The 15,894-nt window shown below is 41.4% G+C and overlaps 1 protein-coding gene across 7 annotated transcripts in view; it reads right to left on the bottom strand.

Annotated features, from left to right (window-relative positions):
- Positions 1–15,894, bottom strand: part of FRMD4B (FERM domain containing 4B) — a 340,426-nt gene that overhangs the window by 97,955 nt on the left and 226,577 nt on the right. For all 7 annotated transcript variants that reach the window (XM_057554765.1, XM_057554763.1, XM_057554764.1 and 4 more), the window contains one exon: positions 11,091–11,183. In XM_057554765.1, the coding sequence (XP_057410748.1) occupies positions 11,091–11,183 (93 nt within the window). The remainder of the gene's footprint in view (positions 1–11,090; positions 11,184–15,894) is intronic.

The raw sequence follows: 15,894 nt of genomic DNA, 5'->3' as shown, positions 1-15,894 counted from the left end.
GAGATAAGATGGGCAGGTTTTCGGTGGGCAGCCTGAAAGTGCAGCAGCAGGATCACAGCTAATGTTTCTTGAGCTCTTACTTATGTGCCAGGTCGCCTGCTGAGTGCTTTCCATGCGTTCTTTCATTTAATTCTCACAACAACCCTGGGAAGGAGATACCTATCATTATTCCCATTGTACAGATGCAGAAACTGAATTTAGAGATCCGCCTACATGCACAGGCAGGAGGAGGTCTTGATCTGGGTCCCTTTGACTCCTGTAGACAATGCTTTTCAGTGGAACCTCCTCCAGGCTGCCTCACTTGTTCACTCAACCAGCATTTATGAGGAAAGCTAAGCCCTAAATAATTGTGTGCAGAAACAAGTAAAATAGATGTATGTTTGTTCTCTATTGTTTCAAAAGTCAGAACCAGGCTACCCTGGTGGGGCAGTGGTTAAGAATCCGCCTGCCAATGCAGGGCACACGGGTTCAAGTCCTGGTCCGGGAAGATCCCACATGTCACGGAGCAACTAAGCCCGTGCACCACAACTACTGAAGTGTGCGCTCTAGAGCCCATGAGCCACAACTACTGAACCCACGTGCCACAACTACTGAAGCCCGCGCGCCTAGAGCCCGTGCTCCGCAACAAGAGAAGCCACTGCAATGAGAAGCCCGCGCACCGCAACGAAGAGTAGCCCCCGCTCGCCGCAACAAGAGAAAGCCTGCACACAGCAACGAAGCCCTAACACAGCCAAAAATAAATAAATAAAATAAATAAATAATAAATAAATAAATAATAATTTTAAAAAAAGTCAGAACCAGATCAGTGGATCAAAAAAATACAAGGTGACAGATTTTGGATCAACCTATGAAACACCTTTTAAAAAGTTAAAATAGTCTTGGAAGGGTCTTCCTGCCCTATAAGAGTCCCAGGTCAGATTAGGAGAACTCAGGGTCTGTTATCTATGCCAAGATTCGGTGATTCTTTCATTTTTGCTTATTTCAGTATATATCTCTAACAGAGAGGGATCGTATTAAAAGCATAACCTCAATGAATTTTCACACTAGCAAAGTTCATAATTCCTTAATATTTAAGATTCTGATCTTATTCACATTTTGCCACTGTCTTCAAAACTTTTTTTTTTTTAATCCTGTGCTTGCGTTATTAAATAAATAAATCTGCAATGGTCTTTAGCGGGAGTCACATATGCAAAAGCCTTAAGGAGCACCAGCTGGATGTAAAACAGCTGAGCACGTTCCTTTTACTCAGCTGGAACTCCTTCTCCAAGGTAGGAGCATGTGACCAAGCTAGGCCAGTCAGATTCTTTCACCCTGGAATGATTACAATGACCTATCGATCAAAGATTGTTGGAGCCTATTGTTCTGCCAGTGGTATCCGGATGAAATTGTCCATTGGTTTCTGCTCCCTTGACCCCTGCAGAGCCTGGATTCCTATCTTTTCTGAGGCTTTGTTAGTCCAGTTTTCCTTCAATTCTGTTAGCCACAATTGGTTTCTTTTGCTGGAAACCAAAGAATCCACATTACTGGATACTAGAGGGCTTCCCACGTGCTAGGGACAATACAAAGGGCTCTACACGCATCACTTCATTTAACTTCAGTACAACCAGATGCCAGAGGTAGCAAGTTATGAACCTATCTTACAGATAAGAAAACTGAGAAATAGAGATGTAAAGTCAACTTCCCCAAGCCATACAGGTAGAAAGTGGTGGAGCCATGATTCAAACTAAGGCCTTCCAGACTTCAAAGTTCATATTTCAAACCAATATGATAGGATGCTTTCCTACAATAACAATCACAATGAAGTATAAAACGTACACAATGCCATGGGGCCCAAGGGAGGAATGCCATTAAATCAGCTTATGAATCAAGAGGGAGAAGGCTGCCAAACTGAAATCCAGAGGACTAAGTGTCACAGGACACGGTGTACCCTCAGACAATTGAGCCGAGTCTTAAAGAATGCATGAGTTCACCAGGTAACGAAGGTTGGAAGGGCATTCCAGGGAGAGGGCATATTAGCCAGATCTCTTGCTAGTCTTCAAGAATTTAACAGACCATATGCAGGGAGTTGGGTGGCTTAGCACCAAATCAACTTGTGGCTTGTCCAATTCTGCACAGATACCTTTGTACTAGAAATTGGGTTCCTCTTGCTTCTGAAGCTCAGGTCCCCGACTATATCCTAGTTCCAGTAAACAGGTCCCTATCTTGTTTCCCACTACTTTCTGGCGATCCGCCCTGTTGCCTTCTACCTTTCTGCCTGGGGATCCGATTACCTGCTCTCTGAATCCACGATCCCATCTCTCCCTCAAGGGAGCCTCTGTAATGACTTTATATTTATAGAGGGTATGAACAGTACGTACGTATGGTCCTCCGGGAGAATGGCTCCCCAGGAGCACCTAACAACACGTACCATGAACTGAAAACAAAATCTAGGGCTTCTTAATGAAATGAAACGGACTATCCCAGACATAAGATAAAGACCTTTTGTTTCAGCCCTTTTTTGGCAAAAGGATATTGTTTCCCTTCTGCGTGCTTACTGTGAGTGATTTCACTAAGATTTTGCGAAGTCAAAGCCCACGGTTCAATTTTCAGCCTCTAAACAAACCCAGGCTTTTGGGCTAGGCATATGTTCTAGACACAGACCTCAAGCAGTTTCAAAAGTGTAATTTCTTGAGAATTTGCCTTCTTGAGAAGAGGTTTTGTCTCTGCTTTTCGTGTTCCTCCCATTAGCATTTCCCCCCCTTTCTTGATGGGACAGGTGTTCACCTAACCGATCATCGGTGATAACAGAACATCAGCCTCAACGATATGACATAATTGGCTTGGAGGAGGGGCAGGCCTGTCAGCGAGATGACAATACACGTGTGTCGAAAAGCAGAAGACTCTGGTTATTTGGGATGGGCTGTCCTTTAATGGTCACTGCCACGTAGTGGCCCATGTTTTCCTCCTATGGCATTTATTCATCACAGTCAAAAGTCAACACCACAGGGAATTCCCTGGTGGTCCAGTGGTTAGGACTCTGAACTTTCACTGCCACAGCCTGGGTTCAATCCCTGGTCAGGGAACTAAGATCCCACAAGCTGCATGGTGTGGCCAAAAAAAAAAAAGAAAAAAAGAAAAGAAAAGGAAAAAAAAAAGTCAACACCACAGAGTTGGGGAGATAACTAGGATAAGTCCAGCCCTAACAGTGATCCAGCTGCTCGGCTTCTCCGTGCTTCCCTTTCCTTACTTGCCTCCACACCAGAGACATGAGAGAGATTTTCAACTTAGCTTAGTGGGTGGCATGTATTTCAGCGGTCAATGAGCGGTGGTGATTATTACTATGTTATTGTTATCTGCCTACCGGGGGGACTATAACAAAAGGTGCACACTTCGTTGGGAACCTCTTTAAAACTTCAGCTGTAACTACAAGAATGGAAATTCCAGTTACCTTTCCTAAGCTCTTTCTCTCAAGGAAGCAACATGCTACAAAAGTGTCCATTTTGACAGAATGGGAAACCACTCTGAAACGAATATTCTTCTGACCACTTTATCTCCCCAACTGAGTATATTTTCTTTGTTTTCCAGAATCTTTGCTATGTCTGAGCGATAGCATCAAAGAAGGCGAATTGGGCAAGAATGACTCAATTAGTTCGCATTCTAAACAATGCTGACTTGGTGACTGGCGTCCCGTAAGGGCTGCTTTCAAACGCCTTGTTCCAGGTTTCGTTCAGTTACTGTGGGTAATTTTAGGTACTCACTGCAGCCACCTGCCTAAGTAGATTTCTCTCAGGTCCTAATCCACATCCCGAGCAGGGAGATCTGTATTTATTGCTTGTAATGACCCTGCAACCTCATAGTCCTGCTTTATAATGCACGCTGAAGACAGCAGTATAATTTAAGTGTATTTCATTTTCTCCAAACAACGACGCACAACTTCTGAGAGTCCCATATGTTCCCGTTCATCTCTGGGAGGGGTGCACTCTTGGAGGATTCCCCAAGGGAAGAATTATTTGCTTCTACAATGTGCTCCCCTGCCAGGAAAACTCTGCCTCACTTCCGAATTTCCAAGCATCCCAAGGAGAACTAGAGAGGGCCCTCCAGGTGTGAGCCTGTGGGAACCTGCCCTGCCGCTCCTCTCCCACATTGTGATGCTTTCTGAGTTCTCCAGGGAAGAGTTGGAGGCCCAGGAGGGTAAGGGCCTTGCTGTGACCTGTCTGAACAGGGAGGGAGTCTTCTACCCCAGGCAACGTGAAGTGTTAGGGTCCCGTGGTGAATTCTAAGCGCTTGCTTCAAACTGCAAAATAGCCTGCTCCCGTCCACCATGAGCAAAGTAGGGACAGATGTTCTGAGAAGGAGACAGGAAGAGGCAGGAGAGGTTAAGTTTTCAGGGAGGGGATGGCTGGGACTAGTGAATGATGGAGACAAATGATGAAATCTTCCACCCAGTGCAAAAGTGAGTGGGTCAGACCCAAGCCAGACAGTCTCCAAACTTCCATATTCAGTAGCCGTATATCACATTAAGGAATTTTTTACCCATTGAACATGTGGTTGAGGCAGCCTCTGTTAATTATATCATAAAAATGGTTAACATTTATTGAGGGTCTTCGTTACATGTTAACATGCATAATCCTCCAACAACCCTGTGTATTACCACAAGCTCCTATTCCATTTTCTAGGTGAGGGAAGAGGCTCACAGAGGATTCCAAAGGCCACACAGGTAATACACGGGAGAGTTAGGGTTAGAACCCAAGAGCAATGCTAAAGCATTGGTTCTTAAGGGATGGAGTGAAGTGCATCTGGCCATGTTGAAGACATTTTTTTGATTGTCCTGACTTGCAGAGTGTTCCTGGCATCTCATGGGTAGAGGCCAGGGGTGCTGCAAACATCCTACAGAACAGCATGGCTCCCTTCAGTGAAGAAGTCCCTGGCCCCAGAATTCCCTGGAGGTCCAGTGGTTAGGACTTTGTGCTTCCACTGCAGGGGACACGGGTTCGATCCCTGGTCAGGGAACTAAGATTCCACATGCTACACAGTGTGGCCAAAAAAAAAAAAGAATTACTTGGCCCCAAACGTCAATAGTACTGCTACTGAGAAACCGTGCATTAAAGGCCAAGCATTGAACTTCTGTACCCTACAGCCTTTTCACCCATCATAATACTAATGCTTTCCTTCTGCCCTTTTGATGTCACCCTGAGGACAGATTACAGAGAAGACTGAGCAGATTCCCATAAACACTGTCTGATATGTGATTGGGGAGCACACAGAAATATAATCCTGTAAGAAACTGGAATCGGGGGCTTCCCTGGTGGCACAGTGGTTAAGAATCTGCCTGCCAATGCAGGGGACACGGGTTCGAGCCCTGGTCCGGGAAGATCCCACATGCCGTGGAGCAACTAAGCCCGTGAGCCACAACTACTGAGCCTGTGGTCTAGAGCCTGCGAGCCACAACTACTGAGACTGCATTCCACAACTACTGAAGCCCGCGTGCCTAGAGCCCGTGCTCCACAACAAGAGAAGCCACCACAATGAGAAGCCCACGCACTGCAACAAAGAGTAGCCCCCGCTCACCACAACTAGAGCAAGCCCGCCTGCAGCAACGAAGACCCAACGCAGCCAAAAATAATAAAATAAATAACAATAATAATAATAAAATAAATTAGAAACTGGAATCGGGATTGAGTTTTGAAGGATTCTGTGTCTTTCTGGAACTCTCAAATGGATCAGGATGGTGACTCCTCAAAGACAAAGGCCCCTTACCAACTGCCTGGAAGTTCAAGAATGGGTTAGGCCAGGAGGTCATGGTCAATATTAAGGCAACTAACAGACTTTTTCCCCAGGTTCTGGGATATCGTTCAGATGGAAGTGTGGTGGCGTGCAAAGAGCTCTGGCTAACTCACACATCTGCCTCAGATACCTCTGCTGGGCCCAAAGTAGGAGAAATCCGTTATTTCTCGGTGCTTTTTAATCACATTCCTCTGGGAAGAGGTGAACTTTCCTGTCCTCTCCTTATTGTAAATTACCTACTCTTTGATAGCTCTAAAATAACTCACGGCTACCCAGTCACAAACATTTTACCTTTTCTTCATTTTATCACTCTTCACACTTGCGTTTTTTAAAAATTGCTTAATACGTTCATCGTAGGAAAAAATATATATAGACAAGCAAAAGTCATTCCCACAATCATTCTACTCAGAGATAAATTACTGTTAACATTTTAAACTTTTTTCCTACTCATATCTTTTTTATTTTATTTTATTTTATTTATTTATTTATGGCTGTGTTGGGTCTTCGTTTCTGTGCGAGGGCTCTCTCTAGTTGTGGCAAGCGGGGGCCACTCTTCATCGCGGTGCGCGGGCCTCTCACCGTCGCGGCCTCTCTTGTTGCGGAGCACAGGCTCCAGATGCGCAGGCTCAGTAATTGTGGCTCACGGGCCCAGCCGCTCCGCGGCATGTGGGATCTTCCCAGACCAGGGCTCGAACCCGTGTCCCCTGCATTGGCAGGCAGACTCCCAACCACTGTGCCACCAGGGAAGCCCTCCTACTCATGTCTTTTACTTAAGTGCCATCCTGTGGTCTGCTTCTTTCCCCTAGAATATACTGGGAACTTCTTTCTATATCAATAAATCTATTTCTTCACCAGAATCTTTACCTGTTGGGCTGTATTTCATATATTTGTCTTTCTTAAAAAAATCAGGTGGAATGATGTGGACCCACGAGTTGTAGTCATAATGCTTCCTTGAGTTAAACTCTTTCTAAAGGCCGAACGTTCCAGAACCAGGCCAAGGGGTGCTTAAAAGACTGAAAAAAGTCTTTCAAAGGCTCTCTGTTTGTAGCAACTTTGACAGAAAGTTAGTAGTCTTTCCCCACATCTCCTACTACGACTCTCCACACGCGGCGAATTCTCACCTCCAAGCGTCACAGACAGACAATACTTAGGGTACCTCTGAGTGGCCACGTACAGTCATGCGCATAGCAAAGGAGATTTGGAAATAGGAGGAAGAAGAGAGGGGAAGAGGAGAGGGAGGACCAGAAAGAAAAAAAAAGCAAGAGGTAGTCCGATGAATAAGGGGGGTAAAAGACCCAAGATCCTGGCTTTTTGTGGAGCTGGGTGGTACCAGCCAGAGCCACCTCGGCTTGCCCCCGCCCCCGAGGGGATGGGAGCTTTTCCAATGAGGTCACACGCAGTTCCCCCGCCACCCCCTGAGAATTAAATGCCTGTTTGCTCACTATCAAGCTTTTCAAATGCTTACATCTGGGCTGCATTACCAAAGAGGCCCATGTGTTTGCGGATGATAATTTACAGCAGCAGATAACAACCCCGGGGCTGAAGGAGTCCCCCAGCAGCCTGGGGGCGTTTGGACTCACAGGGAAACAGAGGATGGGTTAAATGAATTATGGTGCATAAATAAATTATGGGGCGTCTATGCACATATGTGTTACACACATAGTTAGTACATATCATTGAGATTTTATAACTAAAGCAAAGACAAAGGTTTAATCCTGAAGTTCATAAAGAGAGAACTAAGTGCATTCACCTTAAATGTTTTCTTCCTTCCATGCAGAAGCGGCATGTGTTTCTGAGCTGCTCCCTGCATCCTGGGGGATATGAACTTGGAGAAAAGTCTTTCCCTGCAAATCTGTAGGACCCCAGTGTTTAGCTCAGGAATCAATGAGACAATACAGGTCAAATATCTAACCCAGTGCCTGCCACAGGGTTAATGCTACATTTCCATAGAGAGGAAACTTCTGGAGAGCAAAACTGTATGGTATTTTTCTTTTTCATAAACTCTACAATTAAAAAAATGACATTTTCTTATATTTGCATTATACTCTGCCAAATTATTTTGTATCCCCTGATCCCTTTTTAATTCACAACCAACTTGCCCAAGATCCCATTTACCGTCTCCAGTGCACGGTATCAGAATCTGGGCCAGGAATGCGGAGGTTTTGGAGGTTGGAGGGGTGACTGTTTAAAAATTTTCCTACAGTGATTCAGATAGGCAACCCCTCTCCTTCTGGCGGAGCTCTGAAATGCAATGTACCTTTTCATCTGATGTCTTTTATTACAGCGATCAATTGTTCACTGTAAAAATGCCATCACTTCCTGAAAGTATCTTCATTGTTGGCATTTGGGTATTTTAATCTTTATTTAATTATTTATTTAGGCCTTGCCTCGCGGCTTGCGAGATCTTAGTCTGCCAACCAGGGACTGAACCCGGGCCCCGGCAGTGAAAGCACTGAGTCCTAACCACTGGACCGCCAGGGAATTCCCCTACATTTGGCTATTTTTAATTGTTAGCAATGAAACTAACAGTGACGCACATCCACATCACGCCTTACTTCTGTGGGGAATCCTTTCCCCTTGTGTGCTAACTCCTCAGCACGTACACACCTCGGTGTCCGCGAGGGAGCAACTCCGAGTTCCAGGGCATGCAGCAGTACCTGCTGACGGGAAAGGCAATGACCCCGATATCAAAAGAGACCATGTGTATTTCTAGAGGCTTCTATGGTGACCACGTGTCCAAATACAATCAAATGCCCTTTGGTTCTATTCTTCAATGACTCAAAAGTGTTGTCACTCCAGGCAACCTGGGGGTGGTGGGGTGGTGGTGGTGATGTCTGCTATGATGTGAGTATCACCGGCAGTCCTGTTTTCTTAAAAGAGGACGCTAGAGACCCTCTGAGAGGCCACTGACGTCACTGGGGGTGGCCACAGTCCCATTTGTGAGACCTCCAAAGAACTGCAATTCACTCGCTGACCTCTGTCAGTTCACTTAATTCCTTGGTGTGTGCTTTTGCTCTATCATTTCCTTAATTAAATTGGAGTAACAACAAGTCCTTAATTGGAATAATAACAAAGACTATTATGACCTCACCGTACTGTTGGGAAGAAGAATTAAATGAATAATTAAAAACTCGATAAGGGTTTTTAAACATGCAAGTAGTTCAGGGAAAGTAAAGCTAAGTGATTACGGGACACTCGTGAGATAAGTGCTGAAACTCACAAACAGGCAGCAGGCAACTCCGGAATCCCAGGAACTCGCTTTGGAATGACAGGGCCGCCTTATGAATGACTGTACAGAAGGGAAGACACAGCTTTCTCCCCTGGCATTTTGAGACCAAAAATAGACCAGATAGTAGTGGTCAAAGAACTAGAACACAAATCTGCTGACTAAATAAATGGCACTGAGTAGTTAGGCTACAGAAGCACTACATATGTGCCCAAAGATGAAAGTGTAAAGATGTTAACTGCCAGCTACATCTTAATAAAGTCACTGGAAACAGCCTAAACGCTTAATAGTAGCCTGGATAGCTAAATTATGGAAGTGCAAAGAAATAAAGTAGATTTCTATATACCCAAGGAAAGATCTCCAGGTTAAAAAAAAAAAGTAAGTCACCAAACAACTTATCAGCCTTACTTTTCTCTAAGAAGGGGAGTGAATAGGGGATAAAGTGAGGGAGCAGCCTGGTGGAGAGTAATTCTTCCTTTTCACTCTATACTTTCATAAAGTTTGAAATGTTTACAGTGATAATTCTTTGTGAAAAAAGACTGATTATGTTGAGCCATTTTCCCTACATAATAAGAGATGAAAGCTTCTCTATTCTCTGACCCCTGCTTAATTACTAATATACATTTTTTGCTATTGCTGCTGTTCTGTGTTTGTCTTTTTCTCCATTTCCATGGACACAAGCACTCATATCACACTCTTTGCAGGAAACGCCTACGTTTTTCTGTAGGATTTCTGTGTACTTTTCCATACATGCTACGCTCCTGGACAAATCACCATTATGCTACCTCCTTCCTGGGTTTTAAAAATGTGACTTCTGGTGGTAAGAAAAAAATTCTAAACAAGATTTCAGAGCAAAAAGCAAAAAACAAATTGGGGGCTGTCAACGCTTTATTTACTTCATAAGGAGCAGCCTCCATCCACAATCACCATCAATTCATGTTAAAAAGAGACTTAAAAAGAAAAGGACACTCAGGACATCTTATCACACTTTTGGATTACAGGGAGCATAAAGAAGTAAAAAAAAAAAGAAACAAGTGTTTGTGGAAATTGACATGATTTTGTCAGGTAAACATACTATAACCAAACCCCACCCTGCCCCAAAGAAAGACAAAAAGCCTCCACCATCATGTCATAAAACAAAGCATAGTTCAACATCCAAAAAATAACATAAGCTCAGAATTTAGGGTCCATTCTTTAGGTTAATCCAGCTTTGTGAAAACATATTTAGATTTATGGGAAATCATATTTGGCTTCAGACCAGAAAGACAAAATTTATCATGAAAATATATCAAATTCAGGATGGTGGGGAGAGGGGCTAGTACATAGGAAGGGGCTTTCAGCAAAATTGGTGACGTTTTATTTCTTAAGCTAGGTAAAGAACATGGGCGTCACTCTTTATAACATTTTATTATCTTAGAGTGTGAATAATTAATGTGAAAAAATATTTCCATCATCGGCTGGCTTTAAGAAATCACTGATTTAGTTGAATATATCCATTGCAGGAGGAAATAACTGAGGCCAATAAGTATGGTTAAATGACTTGCCCAAGCAGAGCTCAGAGAACAAATCAAGGATTCCTTCCCAGCAGTCTCTTCAGGAAAGCAGAATTCAGATTTCTCTACTGTTAAGATAATTCTTTCCATGAGCATTTGTTTGCATTTTATTGTCTATTCCAATTAAGGTGTGAAACTGTATAAAATTCAATTATTTCCATAGTCTCTAGAAAACATTCCTACATAAAATGTAATAGTAAATGTTTGCTATATTTCAAATTATAAAAATCTAGAAGTATGTTGAGTCAGAAACAGGTTTATGTATTAAAATATATTACTTACGTTTTTCAGCTTTAAATGGATTCAAGGGGCTTTGAGAACTAAAGGAAGGTGATTCTATACTTCATCTTCAAAGGAAACAGTTCTACACAGTATCTATGTTAACATGTTCCCCAGACTAAGACAGCAGAGAATCTCTTTCATGTCATAATTTTTTGATCGGTCCCTTCTTTTTTTAAATTCTCTGACTCTGATCACCAGGAATTTTTTTTTTCTAAAAAAAAAAAAAGAGGCAGGTGGTGATGGTAGATGTGTCTCTGGTTACATACCTCACAGAAAAGTGCAAAACGGTTGGGCCTGGTTTCTTGGGCAAATCGTGGTCAAGAACTCGGTGGTCTAACTGTAGCCAGTTCTGCTGACCTCTGTAAGAGTAAAACAAAACAAGAAAGATTAAACAGAAACCCAGAGAAAGGTTTAATAAACACTGTGTTGGCAGAGCAGTGCAGTAACAGTTATTCTCACACATTAATGGTAGGAGTATAACCTGTTACACCAGTGATGAGGCCAATTTGGCAATTTCTATCAAAATTACAAAAGCACCTGCCTCTGAACCAGCATTGTCATTTCTGGGAGTTAATCAGGATAAACCTGCACATGTGGAAAACAGCCTATGTATAAAGCCACTCACTGTAGCATTGTTTGTAGCAGCAAAAAGGCTCACAACAACCTAAAAATCAAACAGGGTATTGTTTAAAAAAGCGAATTTAAACAGCAATGAAATACTACGCAGCCATACCAAAGATCAAGGGTATCTTTACAAACTTATTGTGAACAATTTTCAAAATATGGTGTTAATTGAAAAAGCAAGATGCATAACAGTGAGTATAATATATTGCCATTTTTTTAAGTTAAAAAAAGAAGAGCTAGACATATGTGCATTTATATGTATAAAAATATCTCAGAGAGGATACATCATGAAATGAACAAGAAACTGAAAACACTGGCTGCCTTTGGAGATAAAAAACTAGGTGACATTAAACATATTAATCCTTAAATTCTTATTAAATATAAAATCTGAAATATTTTAGATAGTCAAGAAGGGAAAAACTTTTCTTTTAATGAAAACAGACAGACACAGATAACAATACTACAGCTTTTATAAAAATATGGGGTCGACACACTACTATGTATAGAACAGATAACTAATAAGAACCTACTGAATAGCACAGGGAACTCTATTCAATACTCTGTAATGACCTGTATGGGAATAGAATCTAAAAAAGAGTGGATATATGTGTATGTATAACTGACTCACTTTGTTGTACAGCAGAAACTAAAACAACATTGTAAATCAACTAGACTCTAATAAAAAAATTAATTAAAAGATAAAAATAAAAATATGGGGTCAAATACTTTCTGGGGGCTGTTTTTGGATATATATTATGGAATCCCTAACATTTAAGCATGTATTTGTTGATTCATTCAAGGGCTTCACTAAATTCATGGGTATAAACATTCTCCTGAAATTGTGACCTGAGGGATGGAAGAATTGAGACACTGTGGCTGGGGATTGTTTATGTGACTTTTCCAAGATTGTCTCACTACTTGATCCATTTTAGATTGTAAATTCCCAAAAGGCAGAGACTCCATTCGCTTGCTTACACAAAACTTAAGAACATGCTGATAGCGGTGGGATGTCAAATTATACCCAAACCTATAATGGTTAAGAAGACATTTTCCAACCTATTTTGGTCATTGAGTAAATAATTTTTTTAAAAATCAGAAAACTCTAACCTGTATTTATTATAAAGTAGATAGGAAATGTGAGTAATAATAATAATAATAATAATAATAATAGCAGCTAATCTTTATTGAGCAACTACTTAGTGCCAACCAAGCTGGTACTTTTTTTATATATTAATACTATATTTTACAATTAGTCTGCAAAGAAAAGTGGCAGAGCTAGGATTTGAACCCAAGACTTTGGATACAGGAGAAAATGAGATTAGAGGGTTGAATCAGCTTTTTTTTTTTTTAATTTTTGTTTTATTGTAGTAAGAACTCTTACCATGAGATTTACCCTCTTAATAAGTTTTTTTTTTTTAAACATCTTTATTGGAGTATAATTGCTTTACAATGGTGTGTTAGTTTCTGCTTTATAACAAAGTGAATCAGCTATACATATACATATATCCCCGTATCTCTTCCCTCTTGCATCTCCCTCCCTCCCACCCTCCCTATCCCACCCCTCTAGGTGGTCACAAAGCACTGAGCTGATCTCCCTGTGCTATGCAGCTGCTTCCCACTAGCTATCTATTTTACATTTGGTAGTGTATGTATGTCCATGCCACTCTCTCACTTTGTCCCAGCTTACCCTTCTCCCTCCCCGTATCCTCAAGTCCATTCTCTAGTAGGTCTGCATCTTTATTCCTGTCCTGTCCCTAGGTTCTTCATGACCTTTTTTTTTTTTTTTTTAGATTCCATATATATCCATATATACGTGTTAGCATACGGTATTTGTTTTTCTCTTTCTGACTGACTTCACTCTGTATGACAGACTCTAGGTCCATCCACCTCACTACAAATAACTCAATTTCGTTTCCTTTTATGGCTGAGTAATATTCCATTGTATATATGTGCCACATCTTCTTTATCCATTCATCTGTCGATGGACACTTAGGTTGCTTCCATATCCTGGCTATTGTAAATAGAGCTGCAATGAACACTGGGGTACATGACTCTTTTTGAATTATGGTTTTCTAAGGTTATATGCTCAGTAGTGGGATTGCTGGGTCATATGGTAGTTCTATTTGTAGTTTTTTAAGGAACCTCCATACTGTTCTCCATAGTGGCTGTACCAATTTACATTCCCACCAACAGTGCAAGAGGGTTCCCTTTTCTCCACACCCTCTCCAGCATTCATTGTTCGTAGATTTTCTGATGATGGCCATTCTGATTGGTGTGAGGTGATACCTCACTGTAGTTTTGATTTGCATTTCTCTAATGATTAGTGATGTTGAGCATCCTTTCATGTGTTTGTTGGCAATATGTATATCTTCTTTGGAGAAATGTCTGTTTAGGTCTTCTACCCATTTTTGGATTGGGTTGTTTGTGTTTTTGATATTGAGCTGCATAAGCTGCTTGTAAATTTTGGAGACTAATCCTTTGTCAGTTGCTTCATTTGCAAATATTTTCTCCCATTCTGAGGGTTGTCTTTTCATCTTGTTTATGGTTTCCTTTGCTGTGCAAAAGTCTTTAAGTTTCATTAGGTACCATTTATTTACTTCTGTTTTTATTTCCATTTCTCTAGGAAGCGGGTCAAAAAGGATCTTGCTGTGATTTATGTCTAAGAGTGTTCTGCCTATGTTTTCCTCTAAGAGTTTGATAGTGTCTGGCCTTACATTTTAGTCTTTAATCCGTTTGAGTTTATTTTTATGTATGGTCTTAGGGAGTGTTCTAATTTCATTCTTTTACATGTTGCTGTCCAGTTTTCTCAGCACCACTTATTGAAGAGGCTGTCTTTTCTCCATTGTATATTCTTGCGTCCTTTATCAAAAATAAGGCAACCATATGTGCGTGGGTTTATCTCTGGGCTTTCTATCCTGTTCCATTGATCTATATTTCTGTTTTTGTGCCAGTACCATACTGTCTTGATTACTGTAGCTTTGTAGTACAGTCTGAAGTCAGGGAGCGTGATTCCTCCAGCTCCATTTTTCTTTCTCAAGATTGCATTGGCTATTTGGGGTCTTTTGTGTTTCCATACAAATTGTGAAATTTTTTATTCTAGTTCTGTGAAAAATGCCATTGGTAGTTTGATAGGGATTGCATTGAATCTGTAGATTGCTTTGGGTAGTATAGTCATTTTCACAACGTTGATTCTTCCAATCCAAGAACATGGTATATCTCTCCATCTATTTGTATCATCTTTCATCAGTGACTTATAGTTTTCTGCATATAGGTGTTTTGTCTCCTTAGGTAGGTTCATTCCTAGGTATTTTATTCTTTTTGTTGCAATGGTAAATAGGAGTGTTTCCTAGATTTCACTTTCAGATTTTTCATCGTTAGTGTATAGGAATGCAAGAGATTTCTCGGCATTACTTTTATATCCTGCTACTTTACCAAATTCATTGATTAGCTCTAGTAGTTTTCTGGTAGCATCTTTAGGATTCTCTATGTATAGTATCATGTCATCTGCAAACAGTGACAGCTTTACTTCTTCTTTTCCAATTTGGATGGATTATTTATTTATTTATTTATTTGTTTATTTATTTATGGCTGTGATGGGTCTTCATTGCTATGCGCAGGCTTTCTTTAGTTGCAGCGAGCGGGGGCTACTCTTCATTGAGGTGTATGGGTTTCTCATTGCTGTGGCTTCTCTTGTTGAGCACAGACTCCAGGCACGCAGGCTTCAGTAGTTGTGGCTCATGGGCTTCAGTAGTTGTGGCTCGCGGGCTCTAGAGCACAGGCTCAGCAGTTCTGGCACACGGGCTTATTAGCTGCTCCATGGCATGTGGGATCTTCCTGGACCAGGGCTCGAACCCATGTCCCCTGCGTTGGCAGGTGGATTCTCAACCACTGCGCTACCAGGGAAGCCCTGGATTCCTTTTATTTCTTTTTATTCTCTGATTGCTGTGGCTAAAACTTCCAAAACAATGTTGAATAATAGTGGTGAGAGTGGGCAACCTTGTCTTGTTCCTGATCTTAGTGGAAATGGTTTCAGTTTTTCACCACTGAGGATGATGTTGGCTTTATGGCCTTTATTATGTTGAGGTAAGTTCCCTCTATGCCTACTTTCTGCAGGGTTTTTATCATAAATGGGTGTTGAATATTGTCAAAAGCTTTTTCTGCATCTATTGAGATGATCATGTGGTTTTTATTCTTCAATTTATTAATATGGTTTATCACATTGATTGATTTGCGTATACTGAAGAATCCTTGCATTCCTGGGATAAATCCCACTTGATTATGGTGTATGATCCTTTTAATGTGCTGTTGGATTCTGTTTACTAGTATTTTGTTGAGGATTTTTGCATCTATGTTCATCAGTGATATTGGCCTGTAGTTTTCTTTCTTTGTGACATCTTTGTCTGGTTTTGGTATCAGGGTGATGGTGGCCTCGTAGAATGAGTTTGG

Source organism: Balaenoptera acutorostrata, chromosome 10, assembly GCF_949987535.1.
Source record: "Balaenoptera acutorostrata chromosome 10, mBalAcu1.1, whole genome shotgun sequence".
In the NCBI taxonomy this organism is placed as follows: Eukaryota; Metazoa; Chordata; class Mammalia; order Artiodactyla; family Balaenopteridae; genus Balaenoptera; species Balaenoptera acutorostrata.
The sequence above is the reverse complement of the archived record's forward strand: the minus strand, read 5'-3'. Positions and strand labels throughout refer to the sequence as shown.